The sequence below is a fragment of the Mustela nivalis genome (genome assembly GCF_964662115.1).
Source record: "Mustela nivalis genome assembly, chromosome: 11".
Taxonomy (NCBI): Eukaryota; Metazoa; Chordata; class Mammalia; order Carnivora; family Mustelidae; genus Mustela; species Mustela nivalis.
In genome coordinates this window covers 22,250,276-22,266,032 of record NC_139030.1, presented here as the reverse complement: position 1 = coordinate 22,266,032, position 15,757 = coordinate 22,250,276, and the positions used below count along the sequence as shown (strand labels likewise).

General features: G+C 39.0%; 1 protein-coding gene across 2 annotated transcripts in view; it reads right to left on the bottom strand.

Moving 5' to 3' along the window:
- Positions 1-15,757, bottom strand: part of THSD7B (thrombospondin type 1 domain containing 7B) — an 824,611-nt gene that overhangs the window by 472,328 nt on the left and 336,526 nt on the right. For both annotated transcript variants that reach the window (XM_082689340.1, XM_082689339.1), the window contains exon 6: positions 4,359-4,514. In XM_082689340.1, the coding sequence (XP_082545466.1) occupies positions 4,359-4,514 (156 nt within the window). The remainder of the gene's footprint in view (positions 1-4,358; positions 4,515-15,757) is intronic.

The window sequence follows — 15,757 nt, the reverse complement described above, 5'->3', positions numbered from 1 at the left end:
CAATGCTTAGCATTCCTTGGCTTATGCACATACCACTCTAATGTCTGCCTCCACATAGCATTCTTCTCTGAGTATCTCTGTGTTCAAATTTCCCTCTCTCTGTATCAGTCATTAGAATAGGGCCTATCCTAAACTAGTATGGCGTCATCTTAACTTGAGTCTATATGCAATAGCCCTGTTTCCAAATAAGGTCATATTCACATACACAAGGTGTTAGGAATGAAGATTTCCTCTTTTTTTTGAAGGACACAATTCACCCCACAACAGGTGATGTCTAATAAATGGATGGACCAGAGTGAATCTGCAAGAGTTGACCCACACAGTAGAGGAATAGGGGCTAAGAAAATTTTTGGCATGGAAGCATCTTGGGCCAAGGGGGCAAACAGAGGGGTCTGAATGTTGTACGTTTTCCAGTGGAACTAGTTCGATGTTACATATTAAAGGAAGATTACATGATAAAGGAAGAAAGTTGAAACAGCACTTTTCACAAAGGGTTTTGAGAAAATTTGCTCAAGTAACAAAAATTACAACACAGAATGAGGAAGAAAGCATTCTCTGGATTGCTGTAGAAATTCTATGGCCCAGAACAAAGGGGACAAAGTACTTAATAAATATCTATTAAGTTTAACCTCAGGATTACTTCTACCATCTTATAGTATTGGCAACTCATATTTCCTTGAGAGAGCCACCTCTTCCTGACTCTCAGTGGTGAGGTTTGGCCAACTTTTTCCCTCCAGTGGTGGGCACATGCCTAGGACTTGGCCAATCAGAGTCACTGGGTCAAGGTTATCACATGACACAAACCAGCCAATGAGATTCAATTCTAGGACTCATCTTGGAAGCATTAAGGAAGACATTTCTTTCTACTTTATCTATGATCTAGAATCAAAATTACCTCTTTTTCTTTTAGTGTTGAGAATGTTAAGGATTTACTCTCCTAGCAACTTTCAAGTATATACTACAGTATTGTTGATGATACTTATCATGCTGCACACTGGATCCTTGGAACTTACTAACCTTATAACTGGATGTTTGTATCCTGTGATCAACATTTCCCCACATTCCCCTCCACCCAACCCCTATAACCACCACTCTACCCTGTGTTACTATAATTTCAGGTTTTTTAGAATCTACATATACGTGAGATCATATAATATTTGTCTTTCTTGGGGCGCCTGGGTGGCTCAGTGGGTTAAGCTGCTGCCTTTGGCTCAGGTCATAATCTCAGGGTCCTGGAATCGAGTCCCGCATCGGGCTCTCTGCTCAGCAGGGGGCCTGCTTCTCTCTCTCTCTCTCTGTCTGCCTCTCCGTCTACTTGTGATCTCTCTCTGTCAAATAAATAAATAAAATCTTAAAAAAAAATTTGTCTTTCTCTGACTTATTTCGCTTTGTATAATGTCCTCAAATTTCATCCATGTTGTGACAATGGCAGGGCTTTCTTCTTTTTTGTGGCTAAATCATATCACAATATATATATACAAGTGAATGGATGTATCTGTGGCTGCATGTGATCGTGCACATGCACAAGCATGTATAATATTTCCTTTATCCATTTATGCATCAGTAGTCATTAGGTTATTTCCATATCTTTAGTATGGTGGATAACACTGCAACAAACATGGGGATACAAAGAGCAGATCTTAAAGATCTTACCACAAGAAAAAGGTAACTATGTGAAGATGGATAGATGTATTAACAACCTTATGTGGCAATCATTTTGCTATCTACATGTATATAAAATCAGTATGTCACATACCTTAAAATTACCCAATATTATAGGTCCATTATATTTCAATAAAGCTGAACAAAATTAATTGATCAATCATAAAAATAATATGTCATCCTTTATAATATACTATATTGTTTTTATTACCATGTTTTAGAGAAAAAAATTCCTCCACATAAAATGTACATCCCAATTTTATGACAGAATTAAATCTAGAAACCTAAAGTATGGAAAGAATGGATCTAAGGCTCAAGAAAACAGAAAATCTCTTAGCTTCATTCTCCAATTTCTAATTCTTCCCAAGCCATACTGGAAGTTTAGATGAAATTGAAAGACTTTTTACAATATACCTTACTGAAATCCCAAATGGAGTTCTATGTACTTGAGATTGGATTATTAGGATGAGATGGGGGGCCTGATTTTTTGTTTTGTTTTGTTTTAGATCAAAAGTCAATTGGATAAAATAATGCTAAAATATACTGCCTCCAAAGAAACAGAAAACAATTATATCACTGAAGTGATTCAGAACGTCCTATACTGGACTTTTTGTTAACAAACTTTAAAAAGTAGATATTTTAAATCATAGTGTTTCAAAGAGTTACAGAAATTTTTTGTTGCCTTGTTATCCATCACCCAAGGGCATGAATAATCACTAAAAGGCATTTGTTAACTAAAACTATATCTACCAACAAGAATACATAATAAAAGGGCAACAGAGGACAGACGGACAGAAGGAAGGAAAGAAGGAAGGAAAATCAATGCTGTTCTCTTCTCCATGGAGAGGTCCTGCCTTAAACTGAACCTAACATAGAGAAAAGTAGAACTAAGAGATGGGGAAATAGAAGACTGTAAATGGAAAGAGAAAAGAATGGAAGACTGTAGAAACAGAAGTCTGTAAGGAGAAAAAGAAAGAATGAGAGAATGATATGGCTCACCTCTTGATATTTTTGGCTGCAGTCCTACCTTCCTTTCTGTTTTAAGCCACATAACCTACTAGATTTCTTCTTTTGGCTTAAGCCAGTTTGAATTGCGTTTCTGTCACTTAAAACAAAACGTTATGAAATAATATGAGGCCCACTTGCCTTGGTCGGATTCTACAACTTTGAAAGTAAATAAAGGCAGCACTCAGCACAGCAGAGTTGCCTTTGTATCTACACACATGGCCACAGTAGCTGTGGGAGCCTGAGTCCGATCATCCATGATTTTCTGGACAATAATCTAAATGGACTGGCCCAGGTGAACGTAGGAGGGTTGGTTCCAATAACATGTAAGTCACCTGGGGTAGTCTCATATGCAAATATAGGAGACATGTAGACCACAAGACAACAACTTTTGGGTGTTAGCATTAATGGGAAATTATTTTTAATAAAATAATTCTTATAAACTTTTTAAAAAAGATTTTATTTATTTGACAGACAGAGATCACAGGTAGGCAGAGAGGCAGGCAGAGAGAGAGAGGGGGGAAGCAGGCTCCCTGATGAGCAGAGAGCCCAATGCAGGGCTCAATCCCAGGACCCTGAGACCATGACCTGAGCTGAAGGCAGAGGCTAAACCCAGGCACCCCTTTAATAAAATAATTCTTAAACTGAAGAGGCTTGGAGGACATTCTAGCTACAAGTCTAAATAAAAAGTAGCACAGGCTTCTCCACTCCACACCTCCAGGTTTCACTGAGATTCAGTTTTCTATTATTTGATAAAAGAGTTAAAATTAGCTTCTTCCTCCTCAACCTAGAGTCAACACACATCCTCTTCTGTCTTAGAATGAAAAGTGAGAATAAAGAGAAAAGCCCAGAGCATGGGTGTGTGAACTTGGATGTGAGCAATCTGGGCATTGCTAAACCGTGGGTTTCCAAATGGATACAGGATTAAGCTGAGAGCACCAGCTTTGTAGCACCAAGCCCTTGGCCATGTATCCTTTCTTTTCATGTGTTAGCTAGGGTTAGTGCTCAGCAAACACAGCCTAATTTCTAGAATGTCCTTGGAGCTCATTTCTCTTAGAAAAAGGAGTATTTCTTTTTAGCATTGCTACTCAAGGGAACATAGTATCAATACAAACCGAAGGGTCAGTGAAAGAAAGGAGTCACCAAAAGTAAACTTTTGAATACGAATATGTGTATATAAGAGCAAACGAAAGGAAACAAGACTACAGAGGCCTACAAAATTAAACAAGCATATAAAGTTTGAAGACTCCACTTTAAGCCCAAGGACATCAAAAAGTAAACAACACATAAATGCCCCTCATAAAAATCTGAAATAGAACATCAAATTCAGCATGTGGAGATCTGAACATAAAATAGACAGGCAAAATAGTTGTCTTCTGATGCGATTACAGAAATCACGTCTAATCTCCTCAGGATAACCACTACACATATAAAACACTATTCTACCATATCCGAGTAATAGTCACATCACCAGCTATGAGCCTAACTGGAAGGTCAATCACGGTCAGATTCTTGCTCCATGCACATGTCCCCAGCGGCCTCCCTAATAACAGAATGCTGTCGGGCTTGAATTGGTTATCTACATTTTACAAACAAACATTGTCTTAAGCAGGCTTAATCGGCTACTTAGCTACCAGAATAATTGTGTGTACACTAGAAGAAAATGAAGCAGACACAAACAAGACACTCACCTTTTCTCCCCTGAGGATCGCGGCAGCTTTCATGGACGCACAGGCCCCAAGCTGACCAGGAAGATACTACACAGTCTGTAGAGCAAGGGAGATTGCAAAGCTGAGAGGCTGAAGGGGCAGGTCCCAAGCATGAAGTCTTTTTCACAGGTCTAGAGACTAAAGGAGAGAAAAAAATAAAATAAAATAATGGTCTATGTAACATTTACTGGAAACCCCTAGAATTATTAATGTCTTTATTTATGTGCCTGCCTTGCCCACATCAGCTTTCTGGTTAGAGTATATACAAATAAAACATAAACATGCTCTAAGACTTGTTGTTTGTCTCTGCACTATTAGCATTTTGGGTGAGAAAAGGTAAAAAAAAAAAAAAAGACAGTAACAAAGGGCAGCACTTGAGTTTCCTGCCTCACAGAGTATTCCCTGGGAATTCAAGAGAGGACTGGAAATATAGATACAAATTATCCAGAGTTATGATTTAAAAAAATTAAATGGCTTTGTGAAGTTTCAAGATGAGTCTATCTGGACTATATAAATGACTAGGTTGCTGCGAAAAAATCAAAATCAAACCCCTGAGGTGGGATGTTTAGCATAACCAATCTACTGCTGTTACTCCCCTGAGGGCTGGAGCGCTCAAAGACACAGAAGAAAAATGGTTCTTAGAAAAGAAGAAAAATCGGGATGTGTGACTGCAGAATTAGCACCTTGAAGTCAGTTTCATTAGTGAGGCTTTCTAGAAGCCCAAGGAATGTCTGAGAATTCGGGGGGAGATGCCAACCTAAGAGCCTGCCAACCCTTCCTGGTGCACCTGCACCCAGAGTGCGCCCAGAACTGGGTCATTTCAGGATGCAGTGACCACCTGGCCACAAGTGGCCCTCACCAAGTGCCTCCTCCATGCAGGTCTACTCTGGGTACATAAAAATACGCAGATGAAGGAGAAGATGAGATGCTGATTCTCATTATTATAACAGGATAGGAGTTAAGACAGAAATGACCCAATAAAAGAAGAGCCAAATGTGTAACTATGTTTGTGCCGAGTGAGCCCACACTAAAGTGGTTTTAGAGCAATTCAGAGCTTGTGAGCAAATGGTTCAAGTTCAGATGGTTTTATCTACTGAACTGGCTTGTACTACTGTCTAAATATTTCCCATACATGTCCACCCCGTTAAGCAGATGAGAAGTAATTCATAGACAAAGATGAGTGTTACAAGATGGTGGTAAATCACACCATCTACTTTGCTTCTTGACTCTTTACATGAATGTCAGTTAAATCCGGTAAAGATGGCAATAAATCACAGCTCTGGCCAGCAGAACTTTGAACATAAATGAAAACAAGAGAAAAAAAAATACTGTTTACAAAGAAGTTGTAACCCATGGGGGAAGAAGTGTTCCTAATGAACAATGGGGCAGCTTGAGGTGTTTATGAAGGTGAATGGGAAAAACAAAAGTCCATGAAAAATAATGTTTTATTTGCAATGAATTGTTTATTTGCAACTAATTCTTATATATTTAACTAATAGGATTTGACCTGACTTAAAATAAAAGACAGGGGCAAACAAGATGGTCAATGTAAATGTCAAAGATCACAAGCCATGTGGAGGAGGCAGGGACAAGAAGAGAGAATAGATACTGAGGGCAATTGAGGGGTTACCTGGGGAGGTGATGATCAAACAGAGACTGTGTTGGCCAGAATGACAGTGAGATGGGGGTTTGGAGTGACTGGGACTGGGATGCACATATGACATTGGTGGATTGTGGATCAAGAAGAACCTGGGATAAATAAATTAAATTAAATTAAATTAAAAAAAAGAAGAAGAACCTGGGATATACTTTAGTAAGATGAAAACAAAAAGAGAAGAAGGTCACCCACCCCGACTCCTACCAAAACCACCACCTGTGAGTTGGCAGAGGGGTCTGTGATTCCTCCCCTAAGAGTGAGCAAGAGAAGACACACAAGACTGCTATTCATGGAATACATTATGCATTCATTCCAAAACCATTAGTTCCTACTTTAAATCAGACCTTCTTGAATAGTGTCTGCTTTCAAGGAGCTCTCGATCAGGAAGGGTAAGTCAAGCAGAACATTAACAAAATTGATGGAAAGTGATGCTTCAGAGTGTCACAGGAATTGAAAGCTCTATAGCCAGAGGTCTTAAGACAGAAATGCCTTTGGGTCTGGGCCCATATTTGTCAGCATGTGTTCTCACAAACTCTAATGTTATATCCCCCCCCAAAAAAACTAAGTAGTGAGGGAAAAGGAAGTAGGGCATGCAAACTAATTAATCTACTTATTTAATAAACATTTTTAGTGCATTCCCAACACTGGTTATAAATCAATCCCTTTAACCTCCATAACTTTGAGATATATGTTATGAGATATATGTTATTACCATCTCAAGTTTAAAATGGGGGTTCTGCAACACAGAAATAGTTACTCATTTGCTCACATTCTTAATTAGTCAGGAGCAGAGTTGAGATTGTGACACAGGAAGCATGGCTCCAGATGCTTTTAACCACTGTATATTATGTGGTCTTATTATAGGTCATTCAGCCTCCAGTGGTATCTACCATGTATCAGCACTGTGTTAGGTGCTGAAGTCAGAGCAGTGAATAAAACAGACAAGGTGCCAGTCCCCCCGGGACCCATATTCCCGTGTGAGCTGATACTAAGTATACATGAATTCATGAGTGAGCCCCAACAAGAAGACTGGAAAACTGTTACTGCTGCTTCTCCTTTCTTTTGTCATAGCTGTCTTACTGCAACACCAGACAGATGTTGGGGGTCTGATGATCAATGTTGAGAAGATACCCCAAACCTCTCAGCTCCAAGACCCAGCAGACACTTGTTGCTCTAACTTTTGTACTTGATGTTGAGCTGGGCCATTGAAACTAATTAGTCTACCAGTGCAGCACCAAGGCCACAGCAGGCCTTCACTAATCTCATCAGAAGCTCCTGAATGTCTATCTTTAAATCTGCAGTACAGTTGGAAAGAGACTGGGAACATGTCCTGCATTAAGGACAATGTTTTACAGACCATTACGTTTATCTGGCTTATTTTTCAAGAGCTATATGAGTGACTGGGAAGTAGGGGGTTAAGTCCCCCAAGGTCCCCTTTGATAAATACTGAACTGTCAATCAGTTAACTGTTAGATATTAGAGATAATTGTACTTCTAAGATTTGGAAGTCAGGAGAGACATGGTGTGCAAGAGAGGAGCTGGGGGGAGTGGGGTTCCCTGGAGACTATTAAGTGGCATAATTAGGAAGCCCAAGGGTGGGAGTGAGGCCATTTGTCAGAGCGTTCATGCCTCTTTAGCACCTAGTGCTTTGACAGACAGTAGATCTTAATCCACATAGATAAATTCTTCAGTCCCAGGCGACATGTCTAAGATGCTTCATTTAAGCATTGAATCAATGTTCTTGGGTCAACCTATCTTTATCTCAGACCCTCTCGGCTACATTTGTTCTACAAATAAATCATAAGTAAGTCACAAAGCACTTACCAGCTTCAGACCACTTAGGTAGTTTTCTCCCCAAGAACAGAAACACAGAATATCTCTACGCCTATTGACTGTTTAGAGCTAGAAGGGAGCTTTAGAGCTAATTTGGTTTAATTCGTCATTTTACTGAAAAACTGAGCTCCAAATACACTGGATTGTTTCTACGAATTCACTCAGCAAGTCCAGGGCAGAGCAAGACCTGAGCCTTGTCCCAGGTGGCTGACTCACCTCTACTTGTCCCTGATGGCTTTCCTTCCATGGAAAATAGTCACCAGACAGGACACCTGAGATTGTCTGCACTGAGGATACTTTGCTGATGAATCACAGTAACCACAGTGGAGGCAGTCAGTCAGTGACACAACAGACTCAAGACATCTATTGAATGCTGCTAGCTCACTACAACCTTTCACATAAAACCCAAATCCTTCCCCTACTTCATTATTACTTTAAAACTCCTCCAAATACTCATGCAGACCTCCCCCACCAAGTAGGAGGTGGTGAGACCAAACTTTGCTCCACTTCAAAAGACTACTTCTCTGATTTGTGGCAACTCACATTGTAATATAATTACCTTGGGAGGTGGGTAGGATGTGGGGGCAAATGGACCCCCTGGATTCGGATGGTTTGTGTAGTTTACTTGGCCAAACTCCAGCCATGATTTCTGTAGAAAGAATTGCTGTTTTTCTACTCATCTGAAACCCTTTCTCTGGAGATACTGACTGAAACAACTTTATTTCTATTTACCAACTCTGTCATCTCTGATGCAATCAATCCCTGCTCTAATCAGTGCAGGTCTTTGCTTGTCTCTTCTTGTACCAAATGCTTAAAAAAAAAAAAAAAAATATATATATATATATATATATATATATATATATATATATATATATTTATAATTATTTGAGAGAGAGAAAGAGTGCAGGGGGAGCGGCAAAGGGAAAGGGAGAAAAGCAGACTCCCCATAGATCATGGAGCCCCATGTGGGGCTCAATCTCATGACCCCAAGATCATGACCTGAGGTGAAACCAAGAGTCAGATTCCTAACCAACCAGGACACCCAAGCACCCCACCTTAATGCCTTTTACACTACATCACCTTGAACTCTTTGCCTATCCTGTGCTGACCAGCTAAGCAACTACCCAAGGGTCTACAGTCTATTTAGGTTTTGCAGGCAGCAAAATCAGTTCTTATATAGGCTTCTTAGGGCCACAAAGTTTTAAAGAGCCAAAATAACTTTCAACTCAGAAACTGAGATTGCTACATAGCAGTAGCTTTCCAAGTGCTAGAGAATATATTACAATATTATAAGTGAGTTTATATACACAATAGTAATTAATACTTTGGATATTCTGGTGCCTAACCTAACATTTATCATTTGCAATAAGAAATCATTACATTGACCTGCCTTATAAGAAATGTGAAAGTCTGCTACTAATAATTGTAAAGTTGTCTTAAATAATGTATTACTCCACACACAGAATGCTAATTAACAAAAGGAAAAATAGGCTGGGTAGGTGATATGTTTAATGTTAAAAAATAAACACACACAAAACTGTTCTTATTCTAGAAATATATAATTTTCATGATTTTCCGTAATGACAAAGTGATTTCAGATGAGCACACAAATCAATTACAAATCACACACAATTACAAATCAAAATGATTTGTAATTAAGAAGAAAAATGTCTGTTGTGACATCAGCATGTGACTGCCATTGTAAAGAAAAATGAGGGCTTTCACATTTTATTTTTTGAGACTAAATCAAGCTCTAATCTGAACTAATTTGAATTAACACAGGAATAAACTGGCAAAAGTTCAATACAAGTATATTATCCCCCACCCACTGATGACCATTTTGTAAGATCTAAATTTCAATGCCTCTTAATGCCTCAAGAAGAAATTAGACTGAAACTGCATAATAATAATATTTAATTAGTCATAATTAATAACCTGATACTTCTGCTGTAATTTAAAAAGTGAGTTATATTTGCTTAAAGTAGAAAGAGCTATCACAGGAGCTAATGATGTTTTCTTGTCTTTTAATATATCTATTATTGGATGAAAAATCAAGTCAGTCCTTGAAAATTCAGGAAGTGTTTGAGATAATTCTGCCATGGCATAACAGAGCTCACCTTTCCCTCTGTACAGAAAGAAGGGTTCTTGAAGATAGTCAAGGAATTAGTCACAAGATACTGATTTTTTTCCTACTATTTTCAAGGAGGTAGAGATGAAAGGAGGAGGAGGAGGAGGAGGAAGGTGATCACTACTTCCTGGGGACTCTTAAAAACCTGGACTCTCACTGCTTTGTATCTTTGTGATACCAAAGTCCTCCTGCAGATAATACATTCCATCTTCTGTTGATTTTACATAAGATATTTGATTTCCAGAATGGCATCAACCTTCCCAAAGAAGCTAGACCAAAACCAAGTTATATTCATTTCAACTTTCCAAATGAAATGCAGGCACTGTAAACCCCAAAGGGAACTCTCACTCAAAGCTTAGAACCCCATCATTCCATGGGCTCTCCAAGAACCACCATAACAGAAACAGCAGTTGCTAAGATTTAATTCAAAACTAATGAAAGAGCCTACTTATGTAAAAATGCTGCTTTCTAAATGATTTTTGAGAAACAATATTGCCCCTGACATATTCATTTAGGGAGTATACTGACTTGGCAGAAATTCAATCCACCTTACCGCTAAAATAAATAGGCCTCTTCTACAGACTGAAGGAGTCAAATGGTTGAAGGGGAAAGATAAATAATATTACAGTTTTAACCAGAAAGCTATTTTCCTTCAAGAAGCTTCATGTATTATTTCAATTGCCTTTTGCCACTGGGATTTGCAAAATAATGGATCATTCTTCTAACTTAGTGGATAGAATAAAAGCAATCTGTCTTCTAGCACTTATAGGCAGCTTAAAGAATTAAATCACATCTCATCCTATTATACTTAATAAAGCTTAATTTTAGCCATATTGTGACTCTCTTGGCAAAGTTCCATGCAATGCAACTTGGCAAGGAGACGCATGTGTATGTACTGCGAATTTAATACCTAAAAATAATTCCTGCAATTAGAAATGATTACAAGAAATGTAACCACATATCAAAGAGTTTTCTAAATTTCATTCATTTCATAAAGCCAATCAGAAAATGCCTAGTGATTTTCTTAGTGCTACACAGTAACAACACTCGAGGTGAAAGATGGAAAACAATATTCCGAATACAAATGAGGTACCTGTACAATTCTGGAAAGAAATCAGAATCAATATCCAGCACTTGCACAATATAGCAGCCTTCAGGCCAATATTCATATATTTCTATTATCACATATTCTCACCTCTGTTCCCTTTTTTAAGAATTTCCTTCTGATTGTTTCTCAGCCTTTTAGCTCAGAGCTAAAAGTAGGGTGCTGAGAGGATAGAAGAAACAAAGGCTGACCTAAATGGCATCTTTCACAGTGTACAGTTAAAAATACCATTATTGATGAGAAAAAAACAGAAAGGAGATTAACGCAAGATGGGGAAGTGATCAGGCAAGGAGAAAAAGTGAAAAGCCAGAGAGGCAGGAAAGAGGAAGAGTTACCTCCCAAGATGTCAGTGGCATAACTAAGCAACACCACGGAAGTAGAGTGTTTGCAAAGGCTTTAGCACAGGAGTACTCTTCTTACTCACAACATGTTGCAACCTACAGTTCATTTCCCCACAGAAACAATTACAAGAGCTGAATGAGAGCAAGTTTTCCTGGGAATGACCACAAATGCCTTTTCTGTTGATTAATGTTAGTAATAATAGCTAATACATACTAGCAACCCACCTGGCTCTAGGCAGTATGCTAAAGACTTACATGCAATTTCTCATTCATCATGATCACTTGGAAATGTCATTATCATGTTCATTCTGTAGACGAAATAACTGAGGATAAATTATTTGTCCCAAATGACAAAGCTAATATGTGACAAAGGTCCAGGGTTCTTCAAAGCCCCTAATCTCTAATACTAGGCTCCACTATCATTTTATATTTGCAGGAAAAATAATGGTAGACAAAAACCCTGCTGGGGGCACCTAGGTGGCTCAGTCAGTTAAGCATCTACTTTAGGCTCAGGTCATGATCTCTGAGTCCTGGAGTCAAGCCCCACATCAGGTTCCCTGGTCAGCTGGGGGTCTGCTTCTCCCTCTCTATCTGCCCCTCCACCTGTTTGTGATTTCTCTTGCTCTCTCTCTCAAATGAATAAAATCTTTAAAATAAGAAGAGAAAGGAGGGGCACCTGGGTGGCTCAGTGGGTTAAAGCCTCTGCCTTTGGCTCAGGTCATGATCTCAGGGTCTTGGGATCGAGCCCCATATCGGGCTCTCTGCTCAGCAGGGAGCCTGCTTCCTCCTCTCTCTCTGCCTGCCTCTTTGACTACTTGTGATCTCTCTATCTCTGTCAAGTAAATAAATAAAATCTTTAAAAAAAAAAAAAAAAAGAAGAGAAAGGAAAAAAAAAAAAAGACCTTTCTGTAATAGTAATAATTGATCAGGAAAATAAATAGGTGAACATTCTGTCCACTTCCAAAAATGGTAAAAGTGAGATAAAAATAGAAAAAAAAAAAAAAAAAGAAGAAGTTTAAATATATCAATGGTAAAGTCCAAGCCCTAAGAAAGGTAATTGTTGGGTTGGGGTTTTTTTTTGTTTGTTTTTTATTTTTATTTTTTTTTTATTCTGTGTTTTGTATTTTTAATGTGATTCTGAAAGATAATGTTTGAGGGAGGAGGTGGGTGAAATTAGTTTATGATGACTATTTTCATCATAAAAGTTGGTTAGGGCCATTCCTAAGGAATTATAGTGATTTCATAATCAGCAAACCCCAGCACCCTTAAGATTTCTTGAAGAACAAAAGATGACCAAAGAAACCCTCAAGGCAGTTTAGAAACCAGGGAAAGGTGACAAGTGCAAGTGAGTGCCCAGCTCACCTTCTACTGGATACTGCCAGCATCGCTAGAACAATCCTCTCTCTTATCAACCACATCCAACCCAGCAAAGAAGCAAAGGCAGAGGTGACAGTAAGACATCCCTAAGTCCCCTGGGCAAAACTGAAAGGAAGAGGATGTTTAAAAATAAATAAATAAATAGATAGATAAATAAATAAATAAAAGAAGGGGGAAAAAAGTGTCTGAGATAAGGATGTCTCAGAGGAGTAGGAAAGGAGCAGGAAGATCTGGTAAGAAGGGTAAGAGGGAGACAACAGAAAGCCAAGCTAAGTCTCCCAGATTTCGGTCCTGGTCACAAGATTGCCCTATCATTCCACCAGAAGCCAGCAAGCCAGACCTTCATCTGTGCTGATTTGGAAGGTGGCATTTCAACCTGGGAATAGCGGAATGAAAAATTTTAATAATGGTAACAAGAAGGGGAAATCCATATTCCCCAAGGCAACACGAATCTCTAAAAACATCAGCACAAACTACAAAACCTAAAGCTCTTTCTAAGAGTCAAAAGAAAAAAAAAAAAGGAAAAAAGGGGGAGGGGACATGTGGTACATATTGTAGAGAGCTAGGACAGAACTGTCTCTAAAATAAATATGCATACCGTCCTGTTTTTAAAGGAAGGGATACTGAAGGCCTCGTTGTTCCTGATATCCTTGTTAGCATATGCTACTTTAAATGTGCAAATCATTTTAGACTGAACAAGTTAATTCAACTTCAAAGGAAGGCTCATGGGATTCACCAGGTCCCTAAGTGGTGATAGGAACGAGACACTGCATAATAATTTTTAAAATGCAGAATACTTCATTCTTTTGTATGAGAAACTGCTTTATTCATTTTTGAAGTTAAACAAAAACTACAACCCGAAACTGCATTGCACAGCTGGATGAAAGCTCCTTCCTCCCAGGCCTATTCAGACACTGCAAGTCCTACATTGCATGGCTAGCTCTTCCGTGTGTCAAGGCCAACGTTAATGATTAGTAGCTTTCAACCTGACTAAATCAATGGGGTTTCACACTAGTTTCAATTCAGAAGCGCTGAGTCAGCGTTGGGAAGGGGGTAGGTAGCAGAGTGTACAGGAAATATTTACATTTTTTAAAATCTTTGTAATTACCAGGTTGGGGAGTCAGTCTCTAAGTAATTTATGAAATATCATTTTGAAAACTAACTGAAAAAATATAATTATTTAAAAAACATGTTTAAAATACATCAAGCTGATAACCTACAATTACTTATATGAATTGGGTAAATTTCTTGGCAATTGAGCTTCAGTAAAATAAAAGGGCTAGCCAATATTTCTCACCTTTGTTACATTCTATCTTCCCTAAGAAGCCTTTGTAAAGACATTTTCCCTAATGCTCCCTCCATCCCCCATGGTATTTTCATACCACACATATACTATATATATGTGTATGCTTTTTATATAACAAGTGTAGGATTTGCTTCATCTCACGAGCCAATTTTTGCCCCCTTGGTGGTGATATCATCCTCCACTGGGGATGAATGAAGTAAAACATATACTGAATTGAATTGTGTGCTGAGCAACTTATAAGTAGATTCTGATTTAATTAGCAGAAGTTTCTGTGAGGTAATCACTACTAATTTCTGCAGTTATCAGTGAGACAATTGAAGTTTTAAAAGGCTGACCAAGCGGGGGTGTCTGGGTGGCTCCATGGGTTAAAGACTGCCTTCAGGGGCGCCTGGGTGGCTCAGTGGGTTAAGCCGCTGCCTTCGGCTCAGGTCATGATCTCAGGGTCCTGGGATCGAGTCCCGCATCGGGCTCTCTGCTCAGCAGGGAGCCTGCTTCCCTCTCTCTCTCTCTCTGCCTGCCTCTCTGCCTCCTTGTGATCTCTGCCTGTCAAATAAATAAATAAAATCTTTAAAAAAAAAAAAAAAAAAGACTGCCTTCAGCTGAGGTCATGATCCTAGAGTACTGGGATTGAGCCCCACATCAGGCTCTCTTGCTCAGCAGGGAGCCTGCTTCCCTCTCTCTCTGCCTGCCTCTCTGCATACTTGTGATCTCTGTCTGTCAAATAAATAAATAAAATCTTTTTTAAAAAATAAATAAATAATAAAAAATTAATTAAATAAAATAAAAGGCTGACCAAGGGGTGCCTGGGTGGATCAGTCCTTAAGTGTCTGCCTTTGGCTCAAGCCCCATATCAGGCTCCCAGCTCAATGGGAGTCCTGCTTCTCCCTTTCCCACTCCCCTCCCCGCCCCTGTTTGTGTTCCCATTTTCACTCCCTCCCCCTCGTTTGTGTTCCCTCTCTCACTGTGTCTGTAAAATAAATAAATAAAATCTTTAAAAAAATAAATAAATAAAAGGCTGACCAAGCTTAAGTAATAAGTAAATGCAGAGGCAGGACTTGAACCCAGCCTGCATGATTCTGGTTTACCCTTTTAACCTCCATATTAGACTCTTCCGGCTAAAGGCTCCCAAACTAATGGGTTCATCATGCATTTCCATGGCTCCTGGCTAGAATCTATCTTTTTAAGTTGACTACAGTGCTTCTAAATACCTGTGTTTTTCTTGAAGTCGGAATCCATATGCTGATATAGTCATTGCAATAAGCAAGACACAATTCCATTAACCAATAAGATATGCTATTTTCTGATACATTCACAGAATAATTTAAAACAGCTAACATGCTGTATAATTTTATGAATTTTTTGGCTAAATACGAATCATATTATTAAAAAGTTGTTTTAAGAAGGTATATGCTAGGGATGCCTGGGTGGCTCAGTTGGTTAAGCAGCTGCCTTCGGTTCAGGTCATGATCCCAGCGTCCTAGGATTGAGCCCCACATCCTTGCTCTGCAGGGAGCCTGCTTCTCTCTCTGACTCTGCCTGCCACTCTGTCTGCCTGTGCTCGCTCTCTCCCCGCCCCTCTCTGATAAATAAATAAAATCTTTAAAAAAAAAAAAAAGGAAGGTGCATACTATATA